This window comes from Heterodontus francisci, chromosome 11, assembly GCF_036365525.1.
Source record: "Heterodontus francisci isolate sHetFra1 chromosome 11, sHetFra1.hap1, whole genome shotgun sequence".
Taxonomy (NCBI): Eukaryota; Metazoa; Chordata; class Chondrichthyes; order Heterodontiformes; family Heterodontidae; genus Heterodontus; species Heterodontus francisci.
Window position 1 is genome coordinate 19864686 of NC_090381.1, and position 16719 is coordinate 19881404.

Consider the following 16719-nt stretch of genomic DNA (forward strand, 5'->3'; position numbering starts at 1 on the left):
AACCAAGGTTAAGCTAATAGCATTGGCAGAAAAATTAGAGTTAGAGTTAAAACCAGGAACCAAGAAAGCAGGCATAATTTGAAGTAACAGTACAGCATTTGAAGTTGGAAGAGGAAAAGGTGAACCTGATGATAGTGCAGTTGGATTAGCTAAAATTCAGTTGCTGATGAGGCAGCTTGAACTTGACAAAGGAAAAAAAATGAAAAAAACTTGAACTTGAGCAGGAAAAAGAATTGACAACGGAAAAACATGAACTTGACAGAGAGGAAAGGGAAAAGAGAGAGCATTTCAAAGAGAAAGAGAAAAATGGGAATTCAAAGTTAAAAAGCTGGAACTAAGTCAAAAGAGTGGCCTTGGCTCCAAGGAAAATTCTGGTGAGGAAAGATCTTAATCCAGCCCAGGACCCAGTGGAGAGTTATTTAAATTTGTTCAAGCTCTCCCACAGCTTGAGGAAAAGGACGTAGAGGCATTTTTCATTTCTTTTGAAAAGATAGCCAGACAGATGAAGTGGCCGAAGGAAAGCTGGACACTACTTATGCAAAGCAGGTTGATGGGCAGAGCTCATGAAGTTCATGCCAAGCTTTCCAAGGATGCTTCTGCAGTTTGAGATGGCAGAAAAAGCTATTCTCGCTGCTTATGAGTTGGTCCCTGAAGCGTGTAGGAAGAAATTCCAGAACCTCTGGCAACAACCTAGGAAGACTTGTATAGAATTTGAGAGGGTAAAGCAAATTAACTTTGATAGTTGGATGCGGCACTAAAGGTAGAGGCCAAGTGTGGGGCCTTAAGGAATTAATTCTCCTGGAAGAATTAAAAAATTCACTCCCACCATTAGTAAGAACTGTGGGATTGGAATTCCTCCCCCACCCCCCCCAACTGGACTTTGTGGAGTATGGGGAAGGAACCCCAACCCCCACAGACACTAGTACTGTGAATAAGAGCCAAACCTCAACACAAAGCACACAGAGGCAGGCTGCATTCCAATGAGTCAATTCTCAAACATCCCAACATCACCAACAGAACTGATATTGTTAAAGTAAAAGCAAAATACTGCGGATGCTGGAAATCTGAAATAAAAACAAGAAATGCTGGAATCACTCAGCAGGTCTGGCAGCATCTGTGGAAAGAGAAGCAGAGTTAACGTTTCGGGTCAGTGACCCGATGAAGGGTCACTGACCTGAAACGTTAACTCTGCTTCTCTTTCCACAGATGCTGCCAGACCTGCTGAGTGATATTGTTAAAGGACTGGAATTTGGGACATTATCATAACAGTGACACAGCATTACTGCCATCATGTTAAGTGACTGGGGAGGCCATTGGTCCAACTAACTAGCCCCAGAGCACAGCATTCACTCCTGTCAAGACAGGATAGAAACCTCTTTCATGGATATTAGCTTTGGAGCCTGGATTACCTCACCTTGGAGGAGTTAATTGTTCTCGGTCAGGGAAATCACATCAGCACTAAATGGATCTGTCTGGACCAAGCAGGTAACAGAGGAAAGAGATTAAAAGGTGCTAAGTGCTGACCACCCAGCAGGATCGCTTCAGGAGACGTGTTCATGATATTTCGATAAGGATCATCATTGGGGCGGCACAGTGGCGCAGTGGTTAGCACCGCAGCCTCACAGCTCCAGCGACCCGGGTTCAAATCTGGGTACTGCCTGTGTGGAGTTTGCAAGTTCTCCCTGTGTCTGCGTGGGTTTTCTCCGGTTGCTCCGGTTTCCTCCCACAAGCCAAAAGACTTGCAGGTTGGTAGGTAAATTGACCATTATAAATTGCCCCTAGTATAGGTAGGTGGTAGGGAAATATAGGGACAGGTGGGATGTGGTAGGAATATGGGATTAGTGTAGGATGAGTATAAATGGGTGGTTGATGGTCGGCACAGACTCGGTGGGCCGAAGGGCCTGTTTCAGTGCTGTATCTCTAAACTAAACTAAACTAAAAAGGACAAGATCGAAGGGTTCGGCACTGCATTATGTGAAGAAGGAAGGGGACTGGTCATCTCAGGTCCAGGCCTACAATCAACATTGGTAATGACCAGCCGTGTGACTGATTGTAAGCTTTTCAATCAAATCTTGAAGGGGTTTGTACTGTGCGGGCTGCAGTCGAAAAGGAGGGTCAGGAACGGTCAACCTGGCTCGTGAACTACAATTCCCACCGGAAGGACCAATTGCATGGAGGATTGCAAATTATCAGCCAAATCCAAGGGGTATTTGGGGCCGAGAGTTATAAAAGAATTTTAAGTACAGCAACCAAATCCTGGGAGGGTCTGGGTTTTGAATCGAGTAAATTTGGGGCAGAAACGTGGGTTTTGCCTGTGGTTTTTTTCAAAAAGGTTTATTTTATAAGTCATGAGGACCTGTGTGTTTCGGTGAGCACCGAGGTTAAATCGCGGAGGGATTTAAATCGGACTAACCAATCAAGTGTCGTGTGGTGTCCTTTAAATTAGTTGAGACCTTTGTAACAGGGGGTTAGGAAGGTTTTTGTGTTTTTTTAAGTGAACAAATTTGTGGTTCAGCCTAACCCTGTGTCGTATGCAATTTTGTTCTTGTAATTCCCAAAGTCCAAGAACTGTAGTAAGGGGGTACGGCAACAGAACCGCTTACAGAACCCATGTAGAGAAGCAGAAGGTTTTAACAGCCAGACAGGCAGCAGAAATCACTGATGATTATGAGTTTGTTTACAAGCCCAAACCCTTTGTCCATCACCCCCACAAACCTGAGAAGGATAGAAGGTGGGAGGGTGAAAGGAAGGCAAGTAGCCGGGGACAAGAAGGGACATCTGGGAATGCCCAGGGATCTCCTCCTCAGGCCAGAAAAGAAGATGCTGAGGATGGAAGTGAGGTGGGACACCTTCGTGCAGAATGCTGGAATTTGTGGGGTAAACCCATGGGACTTATTGGGGTGCACAAAGCCAATGTACAGAAAGGGGCCCTGACCAAGAGTATAACAGATCAGGCTGTAGCTCTGACTGCAGCTGTAAGGCCATGTACAAACACTGCTGTGAGGGCAGGGCACGTGAACAAGATACCCAAGAGTTATAGGGAATTCTTGTCAAAAGGAAAAGTAACTCCTTATCCCTCAAGTGAGGAAGGTAAACCAATAGTTATACTTGAGGATACAGGAGCCACCCAAACTATTGCTGTCGAAAGGCGTAACTTTCCCACCAGAAAGTGCACTGAATGCCAAGGTTTTAGTGACTGGCATCAAAAGGAGTATATACCCGCACCTCTGTTCCGAGTGCACCTAGAGTGTGACCCAATGTCTGGAACAGTAACTGTAGGAGTTGCCCATAGTTTTCTTGCAGACGGAGTTGAACTACTCCTGGGGAATGATTTGGCCAGAGCGAAGGTAGTAGCTTCTACAGTAGTCAAAGATGACCAAGTGAAGTCTAAGAGACAGAGCAGTTGCAGGAAAAGGTTTCAGGATATTTCCTTCATGTATAGTGACCCGAGCAATGGCTAAACAAGTTCCACTGTCAGATGTCAGACTGGCACCAAATAGCCAAATATCTGAAACTTTCTTTGGGGATTTGGATGATCGGAAGGAAATGTTCAATAAATCTTCTGTGATCAAGGCTCAGCATGCCAATCAGAGTTAAATAAAGTGACACAATTGGCTCTAACTGAAGCTGAGGCAAAGGGAGTTCCAGAAGGCTACTATATTAAAAATGGAATTTTGATGAGGAAGTGGCGACCTCCTCACAGACCTGTGGACGAAGAATGGATGGTAGTTCATCAGATAGTGGTACTGCCCAAGTACAGCTGGGAAATATTAAGGATAGCCCATGAAATTCCAATAATGGGACATGTGGGGATCCAGAAGACCCAATCACGAATAAGTCGATATTTTTACTGGCCAAGACTTTCTAAGGACATGATGCAGTTCTGTAAAACGTGCTTATACGTGCCAGATTATGGGAAAACTGCAACCTGCCATGAAACTGGCAAGTCTAATTCCCACTCCAGTTTTTGGGAAACCACTTAGTAGGGTGTTGGTAGACTGTGTAGGACCATTACCAAAAACAAAAGCAGAACACCTATTCTCACTATCACGGATATGGCTACTCGGTTCCCAGAGGCCATTCCCTTGAGAACAATTTCTGCGAAGGTAGTGGGAGAGAAGTTAACCCAGTTCTTCACTAGATATAGATTACCAATTGAGATTCAGTCGGATCAAGGTTTGAATTTTATGTCCAACATCTTCCAGGAAGTTATGGGTAATTTGAGTGCAACACGGTTAAAGTCTTCGGCATACAACCCACAGACACAAGGGGCTTTAGAAACGTATCATTAGACCCTCAAAACAATGATCAGGGCATACAATCATGAATATCCCCAAGATTAGGATACAGGGTGAGAATTTTTTTTTGTTTGCCACTAGGGATTTACCTCATGAGTCTACTGGTTTTAGCCCTTTTGAATTAGTTTATGGACATGAGATAAGAGGTCCTCTAAAACAAATTAAAGTTTTTAGAACAGAGGGACGAATCTTCCATGTTAGATTATGCATCCATGTTCCGGGAGCGGCTCACGAGAGCCCGAACATTTTAACCAGGGGATGAGGTGTTTACAGGGTGAACAGTTGTAAGCACGGTTCAGTGGTCCATATTTAAAAAAATTTTTTTTTTTTTTTTTTTAAAGAGATACAGCACTGAAACAGGCCCTTCAGCCCACCGAGTCTGTGCCGACCAACAACCACCCATTTATACTAACCCTACAGTCATCCCGTATTCCCGATCACCTCCCTACACTAGGGGCAATTTACAACGGCCAATTTACCTATCACCTGCAAGTCTTAGGATGTGGGAGGAAACCGGAGCACCCGGCGAAAACCCACGCAGACACAGGGAGAACTTGCAAACTCCGCACAGGCGGAGTGGTCAGAAGAATTGGTAAAGTAAATTATTTGATCGACACCCCAGATCGCCGGAAAAAGAATCAGCTGTATCATATCAATACCTTGAAACAATATCACGGCCGGGAGGTGGATAAGCAAGCACAGGTATGTCAGGTAGCAAGGACAGTGAAGGATAACAAGGCAGAAGGAGGCCTAGACAATTCTCAAATTGAACCTCCCGTCAGGTTAGCTAATACTGAATTGTTAGGGAGGTTAGAAACTATGTTTTCATATTTAGATGCAGAACAACAAGAACACCTAACAAAGCTTCTCACAGAATTTGAGAGAGTCTGTAGGGACAAGCCAAGATGTACAACTTTAGCCACACATGATGTGGATGTAGGAAAATACTTTCCTATAAAACAGCATCTTTATTGCTTAAGTCCAGAGAAACAGGCCCAGGTAAAAGCAGAAATCCAAAAGCTAGAAAACCACCTAACTGAACCCAGTCAAAGCAGTTGGAGTTCCCCAGTGGTGTTATTGCCTAAACCTGATGGTTCAACTAGATTCTGCATAAACTACAGAAAGATTAATGCAGTCTCCTACCCAATACCTCACTTGGAAGACCATATTGACAGAGTGGGCAGTGCCACATTTCTTACAAAATTAGATTTGTTAAAGTGACATTGGCAGGTTCCTTTAACATCCCAAGCTAAAGAAATATCGGTCTTTGTCACACCAGACGATCTTTTCCAATGCTGAGTGATGCCATTTGGGCTAAAAATAAAAAGCCCTAGCCACTTTTGAGAGACTAATGAATCAAGTGGTAGCCAGTGTTCCTAACTGTGTGGCTTTTCTTGATGTGCTGGTATACAGTGACACTTGGAAGGACCACTTGGAACAACTAGAAGCTCTGTTTAGAAAATTACAGTTGGCTGATTTAGTAATAAACCTTGACAAAACGTGAATTTGTAAAACCCAGAGTCACCTACCTCGGGCATATTGTAGGGCAAGGTCAAGTGTTGCCAAGAACTGCGAAAGTACAAGCATTGATGGAGCTCCCTACCCCAAGACTAAACGAGAAATCATGAGGTTTTTGGGGACGTGTGGTTTCTACCAGAAGTTGGTACTAAATTTTAGTACTTTAGCTGCTCCATCTGACAGATTTGCTTCAAAACAAAGACCAAGGTAGTGTGGTCAGGGGAGTGTCAAGCATCTTTTGAGAGGCTGAAAGCCATTTTGATTAAAGAACCAGTGTTGGCTACTTCAAATTTCACTAAGCCCCCAAAGTAGCAATTGATGCTAGTGACCCGGGGGTTGGTGAAGTCCTGTTACAAGACGATGAATCAGGCATAGAAAGGCCAGTGGGATACTTTTCCAAAAAGCTAAGTTGACACCAAGTGGAAAAAGAAACTCTGGGCTTATTATTAGCTCGTAAGCATTTTGGTGTCCATGTCTGCCATGACTACAGCGAGACGCTGGTATATACTGATCATAATACACCCCCCACCAACCCCCCCCCCCCCCCCCACCCTTTGTGGAAAAATTTTAAAACCAAAATGCCATGCCAGACTATTTCGATGGAGTTTACTACTGCAACCTTATCATTTAAAGATTATCCACATTGCAGGGCAACATAATGTAATTACAGACGCTTTGTCTAGGATTTAAAGCTGCTTCGAGTTATCTAAGTGCCAAGATGGTACAAAGCAGAACTGTATTAGCTACAGGTTAAGAGTGAATGAGAATGTGTGTGTAAATATGTTTTAATTATTTTTTCATCTGTTTTTTTCCATACTTTGTAGTGAAACATTTGAAAATGGCGTTTCATTCCTCCAAAGGTGTGAAGAAAGTGCTTCCTTTTTTCTTAAAATTTTTTGAGGACTCATTTAAATGGTAGAAATGGATTCGATTTTGAAAGGCTGAAGATTTCATAGATGCTAGACTTTGTTTTGTTGTTGACAGTCACTGAAAGGGCACTGGGATGTTATGTTAGAAAACAACCTTTACTGGATGTCACACGCCTTACGATAAGTAAATAACCAAAACCTTGGCGACCTGGGAAGATGTTTCCAGAAAAGTGACATGTTAAGATTTAGAGCGGTCAGGAGGTTCTGACCTGCTGTTTGGGGTTTCGCTTCTGAGATATTGTTTTGGCTCAGTTAATGGGGGAGTGGTGGATGGACAGAGTTTGAAAAGCAGTTGAAGATCAGCCTACTAAGGAAAAAACACCCAGCTCTTCTTTCCTGCACCTCTCTATGAGAGGTACAGTGTGTCAGCTCCTCTTTCCTCCTGTCTTTGAAAAACCCTGTGTATTCAGTGTGATAACCAAAAACCTTGATTCCACATTTCTCCTGAGAAGCTGGAAAAACCTGCCAGATTAATTCTTGACGCCGCCTGAAAAGAACTACTCCAGAAAAGATCCCAGTGACCCGTCCACGTGTACTTCAACACCAGACCAAAAGGGACAACAGACATATTTACATATCTTTTTTTCTCTTCAAGAATGAGCAAGTATTTGGCCTAAGTATTTTTTTTTGTAACAGAGCCCTGCAGAGAGAATTTCTTTACTTTTTTCAGTGTGTGCGAGAGTTTGTGGGGGATTCAAAAAAGGAACTTTCATATTTCAATCTGTGTATTAATGCTTTGCTTCATTACTGGATAAGTCTTGTTTTTATATTAAACTTATAATTTTGTTGTTTGTAAAAGAAATCTGGTTGGTGTATTTTATTCTGGGATAAAGAGTACGGTATATGATTGACCAAATCAGTAACTGGGTAAACATTTTTAAAATATATGTTGTGACCCGTGGAGAAGTGGGACCAGAAAAGACAGTGCATGCTTTCCACCTCGGTCGTAACATCATGTTGGCAGGGCCGCAGAACAGAGCAATCCCAGACAAGGAAATTTCCACCATTGGTTGCAGCAACAGTAATAAAAAACAAGAAACAATGGACTAGTAATTTAAACATTCACCAGCGAATTAACTGAAACGAGCTCCGATTAAGTTCCGATGCAGAGCAAAGGCTGCTCTGATTACTTTCTAATCTTACTGCTAGAGATATCCTGAGAGTTCCTCCATCTTTGGCTTGCTTTTATCCCCTTTCCCTTTCTTATCTCCCTCACCTTAACACTTGTCACTGGGATGGGAAATGCCAAAGGTTGCACCATTTCATGGATAGGTGAGCACAGATGAGCCTCATGGCCTTTATTTGTGGTCTTAAAGGTGGAAATTGGTTGAAAATGACAGTGAAAAAATTGTCAGTTATTCACTTCTATCCCTTCTACCGATTTATACATTTACAAATTATACCAAATAGAACAAATTGGAACAGGGAGATGCTGGCGTAGTGGTAATATCACTGAACTAGTAATCCAGAAGCTCAGGCCAATGCCTCGGGGACAGGGGTTCAAATCTCACCATGACAGCTTGTGGAATTTAAATTCCAATAATTAATTGTTTTATAAATTTGGAATTGAAAGCTAGTCTCAGTAATGGTGCCATGAAACTATCTATTGTCGTAAAAGCCCATCTGGTTCACTAATGTTCTTTAGGGAAGGAAATCTGCCGTCCTTACCTGGTCTGGCCTACATGTGACTCCAGACCCACAGCAATGCTTCTGACTCTAAAAAGCCCTCTGAAATGGCCTAGCAAGCCACTCAGTTGTCAAATGCAATTAGGGATGGGCAACAAATGCTGGCCTTACCAGCGACACCTACATCCCAAGAAAGAATTTTAAAAAGCATTAAACTTAATATTGGAAAAGTTAGGTTCCTTGTCTTTCAGATACTGACTGGCCTATGGTACCTTCCAGCATTTTAAATTTTCCAGAATTGGCAGTATGTTTTTTTTGGTCTACTATCATTTGTTGAAGTTGGTGTCTTCTCTAATCTATCTAATGAGAATGCATTAGAGAGTAGATGAGAGGAAACCCTGCAGATCACATGCAGAAGCAATGTCTGCTTTTTGTGGTATATTAGATTAGAGATACAGCACTGAAACAGGCCCTTCGGCCCTCCGAGTCTGTGCCGAACATCAACCACCCATTTATACTAATCCCATATTCCTACCAAACATCCCCACCTGTCCCTATATTTCCCTACCACTTACCTATACTAGTGACAATTTATAATGGCCAATTTACCTATCAACCTGCAAGTCTTTTGGCTTGTGGGAGGAAACCGGAGCACCCGGAGAAAACCCACGCAGACACAGGGAGAACTTGCAAACTCCACACAGGCAGTACCCAGAATCGAACCCGGGTCCCTGGAGCTGTGAGGCTGCGGTGCTAACCACTGCGCCACTGTGCCGCCCCAAATATTAACAATTTGGATGCAAATGTAACGGGGTATGATCAAGAAGTTTGCAGACTACACAAAGATTGGCCGTGTGTTGGATAGCCTGGAGGATAGCTGTAGGAAGATATTGATGGTCTGGTCAGATGGGCAAAAAAGTGGCAAATGGAATTTAATCCTGAGAAGTATGAGGTGATGCATTTTGAGAGGACTAACAAGGCAAGGGCATATACAATGGATGGTAGGACCCTAGGAAGTACAGAGGGTCAGAGGGGCCTTGGTGTACTTGTCCATAGATCACAGGTAGATAAGGTGGTTAGGAAGGCATATGGGACACTTGCTTTTATTAGCCAAGGCATAGAATATAAGAGTAGAGAGGTTATGATGGAGCTGTATAAAATGCTAGTTAGGCCACAGCTGGAGTACTGTGCACAGTTCTGGTCGCCACACTATAGGAAGGATGAGATTGCACTGGAGAGGGTGCAGAGGATATTCACCAGGATGTTGCCTGGGCTGGAGGATTTCAGCTATGAAGAGAGACTGGATAGGCTAGGATAAAAGCAAAATACTGCAGATGTTGGAAATCTGAAACACAAACTGACCTGAAACGTTAACTCCACTTCTCTCTCCACAGATGCTGCCAGACCTGCTGAGTGTTTCCAGTATTTCTTGTTTGTGTCTGGATAGGCTAGGGTTGTTTTTCTTAAAACAGAGAAGGCTGAGGGGGGACCTGATTGAGGTATACAAAATTATGACTGACATTGATAGGGTAGATGGGAAGAAACTTTCTCCCTTAGCGGAGATGTCAAAAACCAGGGGACATAGATTTAAGGTAAGGGACAGGAGGTTTAGAGGGGATTTGGGGAAAAATCTTTTCACCCAGAGGGTGGTTGGAATCTGGAGCACACTGCCTGAAGGGGTGGTAGAGGCAGGAACCCTCACAACATTTAAGAAGTATTCAGATGAGCACTTGAAACGTCATAGCATACAAGGCTACGGGCCAAATGCTTGAAAATGGGATTAGAATAGATAGATGCTTGATGGCCGGCACGGACATGATGGGCCAAAGGGCCTGTTTCTGTGCTGTATAACTATGACTCTATGAGAAGTGGCACAAGTTAAAATCTTAGATTTTTACAGCACTGAAAAGGCCAGTCAGCCCATCAAATATATGCCAGCTCCCTAGAAAAGCTACTGATTTAGTCCCAATGCCCTGCTCTTCCTCTGTACCCTTTTAACTTTTTCTCTTTTCAAAATAGAAATATCCTCTTCCCTTTTAAAAGTTAACATGCATTGAACTCTTACCATTTCTGGTAGGACAGTCCATGTCCTATAGAAAAAAATCCTAACCTCTTCCTCTGTTCTTATGACCTTAAATTCAAAACCCTCGAGTTACTGACACATCAACCAGTGGCAACGGACTTAAGTTATCAAAACCCTTCTTTGTTTCGCTGAAAAGAGCCCATTCTCATAATTAAAGCCTCTCATCCCTAGCATTATTGTGAATTCTGCATTCACTCCAAGGCCTTGACATCTTTCTTAAAGTAAGGTCACCCACACCACCACCCCCGACCACTCCCCCAACAACAAAACTGGATGGAATAGTTCAACCTTTGCCCAAACCAATGATTTGTTCAAGTTGAGCATTACTTCTTTGCTTTTTTATTTCTAGGATAAATATGTTTTTTTGTTTTAGTTTCATTAACTTGGTTTGCTGCTTTCAGATTAAAGATCTGAACCCCCCAAGCTTCTCTGCTTCTCTAATTGTTTTAAAGTTTTATCGTTTAGTGTATATTTCCTTTTCTTCCTCCCAAATCTTATCACCTCAGATTTCAACAAACATTTCTCTGCCTAACCTACTTATGTTCATCAATTCCATCCCCTTCCACTCACCCCATTTCTGTACAGTATGCAAATTTTGACACTGTGCCTCCTATTCAGAAGTCTAGACGATTTACATATGTTAACAACACTGATGCCTGGGGGACAACACTAATTACATCCCTGCAGTTCAAAAAAACATCCAAGAGCCACAACTCTTCTGTCTTTTACCAATTCCCTCCATGCTGTAATAAAAATAGAATATGCTGGAAACACTCAGCAGGTCTGGCAGCATCTGTGGAGACAGAAACAGAGTTAACGTTTCAGGTGAATGACCTTTCATCAGAAGTTCTGATGAAGGGTCATTGACTTGAAATGTTAACTGTTTCTCTCATCATTCATGCTAAGCTGATGGATGGGTCACGGTGTTGCTTTGACTTATGAAAAGAACCGCTAAGACCAGCTGGTCTACTGGCATGATGTAACTTCTACACACCATCAACTCCATTCCACACGCAGCTATGCAATCTTCTGGAAAATGCAAAAGGGAACTTCTGGCGAATTTAGAAGGCAACTCGGAGAGATTACTCCCCATCTCTGAAGTCATGAAAACAGCTTCCAGGAAATGAAGAGTGACTGGGTGACGCAGCCCCTAACGACCCGCATACCTTCTACATACAGTAATATACAACCACCTAGGCTCCATAAACAAGAATTCCCTCCCTAAACCTCTCAGCCTCTCTCCTCCATTAAGATCCTCCTTACAACTTACTTCTTTGACAAAGCTTTTGATCATCTGTCCCAATATCTCCTTATGGGACTTGGTGTCAAATTTTGTTTGATAATGTTCCTGTGAAGCACCTTAGGACATTTACTATGTTAAAGATGCTATATAAATGCAAGCAGTTGTTATTGTAGGTCTCATTTTAAATGTGACTACCTCTACTTGCACATTTCCTAAAGCTAGATTAAGCATTGCTTTAAGAGTTGGGGTGACAACCAGTAAATCTGATCAGAAATTATTTTCAATCCAGAATAATTGGGAACATTTAAATAATCAAATATATTTAAAGACCTACTGGTTAAATTCCCACTCCTTTTTCCACCTCCAGCTCCTCTCAATGAAAGAATTATATAGAAATGTAGAAACATAGAAAAATAGGAGGAGCAGGCCAGTCGGCCCTTAGAGCCTGCTCCGCCATTCAACACGATCATGGCCGGTCATCAAAACTCAGTAACCTGTTCCCGCTTTCTCCTCGTATCCCTTGATCCCATTAGCCCTATCTAACTCTTTCTTGAATATATTTAATGATTTGGCCTCAACTGCTTTCCGTGGTGGAGAATTCCACAGGTTCACCACTCTCTGGGTGAAGAAATCCCTCCTCAGCTCAGTCCTAAATGGCTTACCCCTTATCCTTAGACTGTGACCCCTGGTCCTGGACTCCCCCGCCATCGGGAACATCCTTCCTGCATCTAGTCTGTCCAGTCCTGTTAGAATTTTGTAGGTTACTATGAGATCCCCTCTCATTCTTCTAAACTCTAGCGAATACAAGCCTAATCGACCCAATCTCTCTTCATACGCCAGTCCTGCCATCCCAGGAATCAGTCTGATGAACCTTCGCTGCACTCCCTCCATAACAAGAACATCCTTCCTCAGATAAGGAGACCAAAACCACACACAATATTCCAGGTGTGGTCTCACCAAGGCCTTGTATAATTGCAGCAAGACATCCTTGCTCCTGTACTCTAATCCTCTCGCTGTGAAAGCCAACATTCCATTTGCCTTAACTGCCTGCTGCATTTGCATGCTTACTTTCAGCGACTGGTGCACAAGGACACCCAGGTCTCGCTGCACCTCCCCCTTTCCCAATCTATCACCGATTTTTCCCTATGATTTTCTCAATGTCATCAGAAGGGAGAGGCAAGCACAATATGGGAAGAGACAAAACAGAGAATGAGGAGAGAAATATTTAGCACACACATGACAGCATTGTTCTGCATCTACCCCTACAAAAATCTCAAGGCCAACAGGCAGGCAAAAGTGTCCAACACACAGGTCTTCGCACTCGGGGATGGCGCCCCGCACGCTGGTCCGCACACTTGGGGGATGGCGCCCCGCACACCGGTCTGCGCACCGGGGGGATGGCGCCCTGCACGCAGTCTTATGTACTTGAGGAAAGGAGTCCTGTGCACAGTCTATGCTCTTAGTTGGTCAAATGATCTTCCCACTATGCACAATGGCAATGACAAGTGCTACAAGTGTTTTGTTTTTAAAAAGAAAACAGAGTTCTGTGTTTTGAAAGACTGAGGGATTTTTGTCTGAGAACTTTGAATGCTGAACTGGGTGGGGCACAGACTGCAAGGCAACCTGTTTCCAAACAACATCAAAGGAAATGAAAGGTCACATGACTGATTGTTGGAGAGTTTCAGTTTCATTTTGGCTTTGTGAAAGACCAGCGCTGGGCAGGCAGGAGGCAGAACAAACTGGCTGGGACCTGTACTTTGCAGACCAGAAAAAAGACCTCTCCCTGAAAGGAAGGCTTGTCTCTCTTGTAAAAAAAAAGGAATCCTACATTTGAGTGTTGGCTGTGTTCAGCCTGGAGAGAGAAAAAGACCCCTGGAAAGAGAAAAAGACCCAGGGAAAGAGGAGTTGCTGCTCTCTGTTGAGAAAGGCTCTTTTGCTGAGAGGAAGTCCTACGCTCTTAAAGGTAGCAAAACCCTGTTGCCTCCAATCTCTGGAAAATCTCTGCCTCAAGAGTGATTCCTGTTATTTGAGTTTTTGGCAGATCCTGAAATCTCAAGAAAGCTTCTATCGCTAGACTGCTACTTTAAAATTTAAGTAGACCTGTTGCTACACCTTTTGCTGAAAGATCTGTGTGATCCGTGGTGCAGACAAATTGCCTTGAACGCCTACCCATCACAGACTGTTCAGCAAACTCGCCTGGAGAGACTTCGAGTGGCATCCAACTTCTCGACTCTGGGACACCTCACCGATCCGGAAATCTCCCACCAGGCCGTGACCACCAACTATTTTATTATTCCTAAGAAACAGTTGAATACCAATAAGCCTTTTTCCCCAGTTTTGAATGTATGTGTATGCGCATGAGGGTTAGGAATAATGAGTTATAAATCTTTTCATACATATAGATTTATCCCATTATTGTTTAAGATTTCATTTATTAGTAGTTACTTTTGTTGTTTAAAGAAACCTGGTTTGGTGTGATTTATTCTGGGGGATAAAGTGTTTCATTTGGCTAACTTCCAGTAGGTGGGAAACTTTACTAATATGCTGTGACCTGTGGTAGTGGGACTGAATTAACAGTGCATGACTTGAGATTTTAACTGTACTCAGAGCACATAACTGTTTAGACTACGTACCTCATTCCCCCGGCTGTTGCAGAACTCCAGCCCAAAGTAATCGCTCTCGACGAGGTTGAGACGGTGGCAGATTTCATCCATCAGAGCCTGACCATATGCTTTTTGCTGTGGAAGGAGAATCACAGTCATCAGCAAAAGTGAAATCCCATCACAACATCAGCTTGTACTTATATATTACCTTTAACGCTATAAAACGTTTCCAGGCATTTCAGAGGAGAGGTTTTGAACAAAATTTGGCACTGACCCACAGTAGGGCTGGAGAAGGTTACAGAGATAGAGAGTGGTGAGGCCATGGAGGGATGTGAAAGCATGGATGAGAATTTCAAAAATCGAAAGTGTCGCCGGACCAGAGGTCAAGGTAGGTCAGCAAGCACGGGGTAATGGGTAAACAGGACTTGGTGCAAGAAAGGATATGGGCAGCAGAGTTCTGGATGGGCTTGCGTTTTTGCAGTGTGGAAGATGGGGAGGCCGGCCAGGTGAATATTGAAATAGACAGGTCTAGAGGTAATAAAGGCGCGGATGAGGGTTTCAGCAGCAAATAAGCTGAGGCAGGGGTAGAGACAGGCAACATTGCAGAGCTAGAAGTAGATCACCTTGGTGGAGGGGATATAGGGTCCAAAACTCAGCTCAGGATCAAATACGACACAAAGGTGGCGAATGGTCTGATTCAGCCTCACACAGTTGCCAGGGAAGGGGATGGAGTTGGTGGCAAGGGAGTGGAGTTTGTGATAGGGATCAAAATGGCTTCAGTCTTCCCAGTAATTCACTGGATGAAATCTCTGCTCATCCAGATCAAGATATCAGACAAGCAATCTGACAAATAAGAGACAGTGGAGCAGTCGAGTGAGGTGGTGGTGAGGTAGTGCTGGGTGCCGTGAGCATACATGGAACTCGAAGTTATGTTTTCAGATGGTGTCACCAAGAGGCAACATGCAAATGTAAAATAGGAGGAACCAAGGAAAGTTCTTTAAAAGATCTACAAAGGTAATGGTGAAGGAGTGGGAAGAGAAGCCACTGCAGCTTATTCTTTGTCTATGACTGAGTAGATAAGAACCAGACAAGGACAGTTCCACCCAGCTGGAAGACTGAGGCAAAGCATTGGAAGAGGATGCTGTGATCAACCAATTCAAAGGGGACAAACGGGTTGAGAATGCTGAGAAGGGGTAGTTACCAGAGTCACAGTCACACACGATGTCATTTGAAAATCTAATAAAGGCCGTTGTAGTACTGTAGCAGGGGTGGAAACCGGATTGCAAGAATTCAAACATGGAGTTCAGGGAAAGATAGTCATGGATTTGTGAGACAACAACACCATCAAAGTCTTTGGATAAGAGAAAGAGCTTGGAGATGGGTGGTTGTTTGCTCAGACAAAGGGGGCAAGAGTGTTTTTTTTTTTGGAGAGTGATAACAAAGGCAGATTTGAATGGAAGCTGGACAGTACCCGAGAAAAGGGAAGCATCAATAGTATCAGTTATCAAGGGGGATATGAGTTTGAAGTGGGCAGGAGAGAAATAAAGAAAGATGAGTGTTCAGGGCTAGGGGAAACTAGAGGCCCAGTGTGCTCTGGTGAAGGGATGGAAGGCAGCCAGATCTAAAGACTAAACAGGTTGACCACTATAAACATTTAAGCCTGTGACATAAGGGAGCTGAGATGAGAGCCATGCTGAGAGAATAACCAGGTTGAGAGAGTACGAAATACTGTGGGATGCTGGAAATCTGAAATTTAAAATGCTGAAAACACTCAGCACATCTGGCAGCATCCGTGGAGAGAGAAACAGAGTTAACATTTCAGGTTTGTGACCCTTCCAGCATTTTCTGTTTTTATTTCAGACTTAGTGTGTGTAAATCTTTTCATGGGGACTAGGGCATCAAAGGTGGAGGTGAGGGTGTGGTTACACAGATCGGTAGTTGCAGTGACTGGAGGACCAAAGGCTAGAAGTCAGAAATTTCAAAGAGTAGTTGTAAGTGACTTGGGTGGGCAGGGGTAGGGAAGAGGGAGAGAGGGGTTTTTCCAGGGGCAGGCGCAGAATGGGGTCGGCAAAAGGACGGGGGATGTGGTTGGAGAGCAATACAGGGAAGTGATCAGAGATGGCCTTATCTGTGATTGACACAACAGAAATAGAGAAGCCACACGAGATGGTAAGGTGGTGGGAGTGGCCAGGAATATGAGTAGGGGAGTTTATATGGAGGGAGAGATTAATGGAGGATAGGATGGCAGAGGAGAGGTTGAAATCACCGAGGATAGATTGTCATTCTGTGAGGAGGCTGAGGGAGGAAAGCTGTGAAGATATCTGGTTAAGAAATTTGGTGTGGTACTTGAGTGGGTGGTAGAGAACAAGGATTTTAAATGAAAGGTGAGGGAGTAGAACAAAGTGGGATGCTCCAAGGA

The 16719-nt window shown here is 43.6% G+C and overlaps 1 protein-coding gene across 3 annotated transcripts in view; it reads right to left on the bottom strand.

Moving 5' to 3' along the window:
* farp2 (FERM, RhoGEF and pleckstrin domain protein 2) overlaps nt 1-16719 on the bottom strand; it is a 208108-nt gene that overhangs the window by 145318 nt on the left and 46071 nt on the right. For all 3 annotated transcript variants that reach the window (XM_068041747.1, XM_068041746.1, XM_068041748.1), the window contains exon 3: nt 14331-14435. In XM_068041747.1, coding sequence (XP_067897848.1) covers nt 14331-14435 — 105 coding nt within the window. The remainder of the gene's footprint in view (nt 1-14330; nt 14436-16719) is intronic.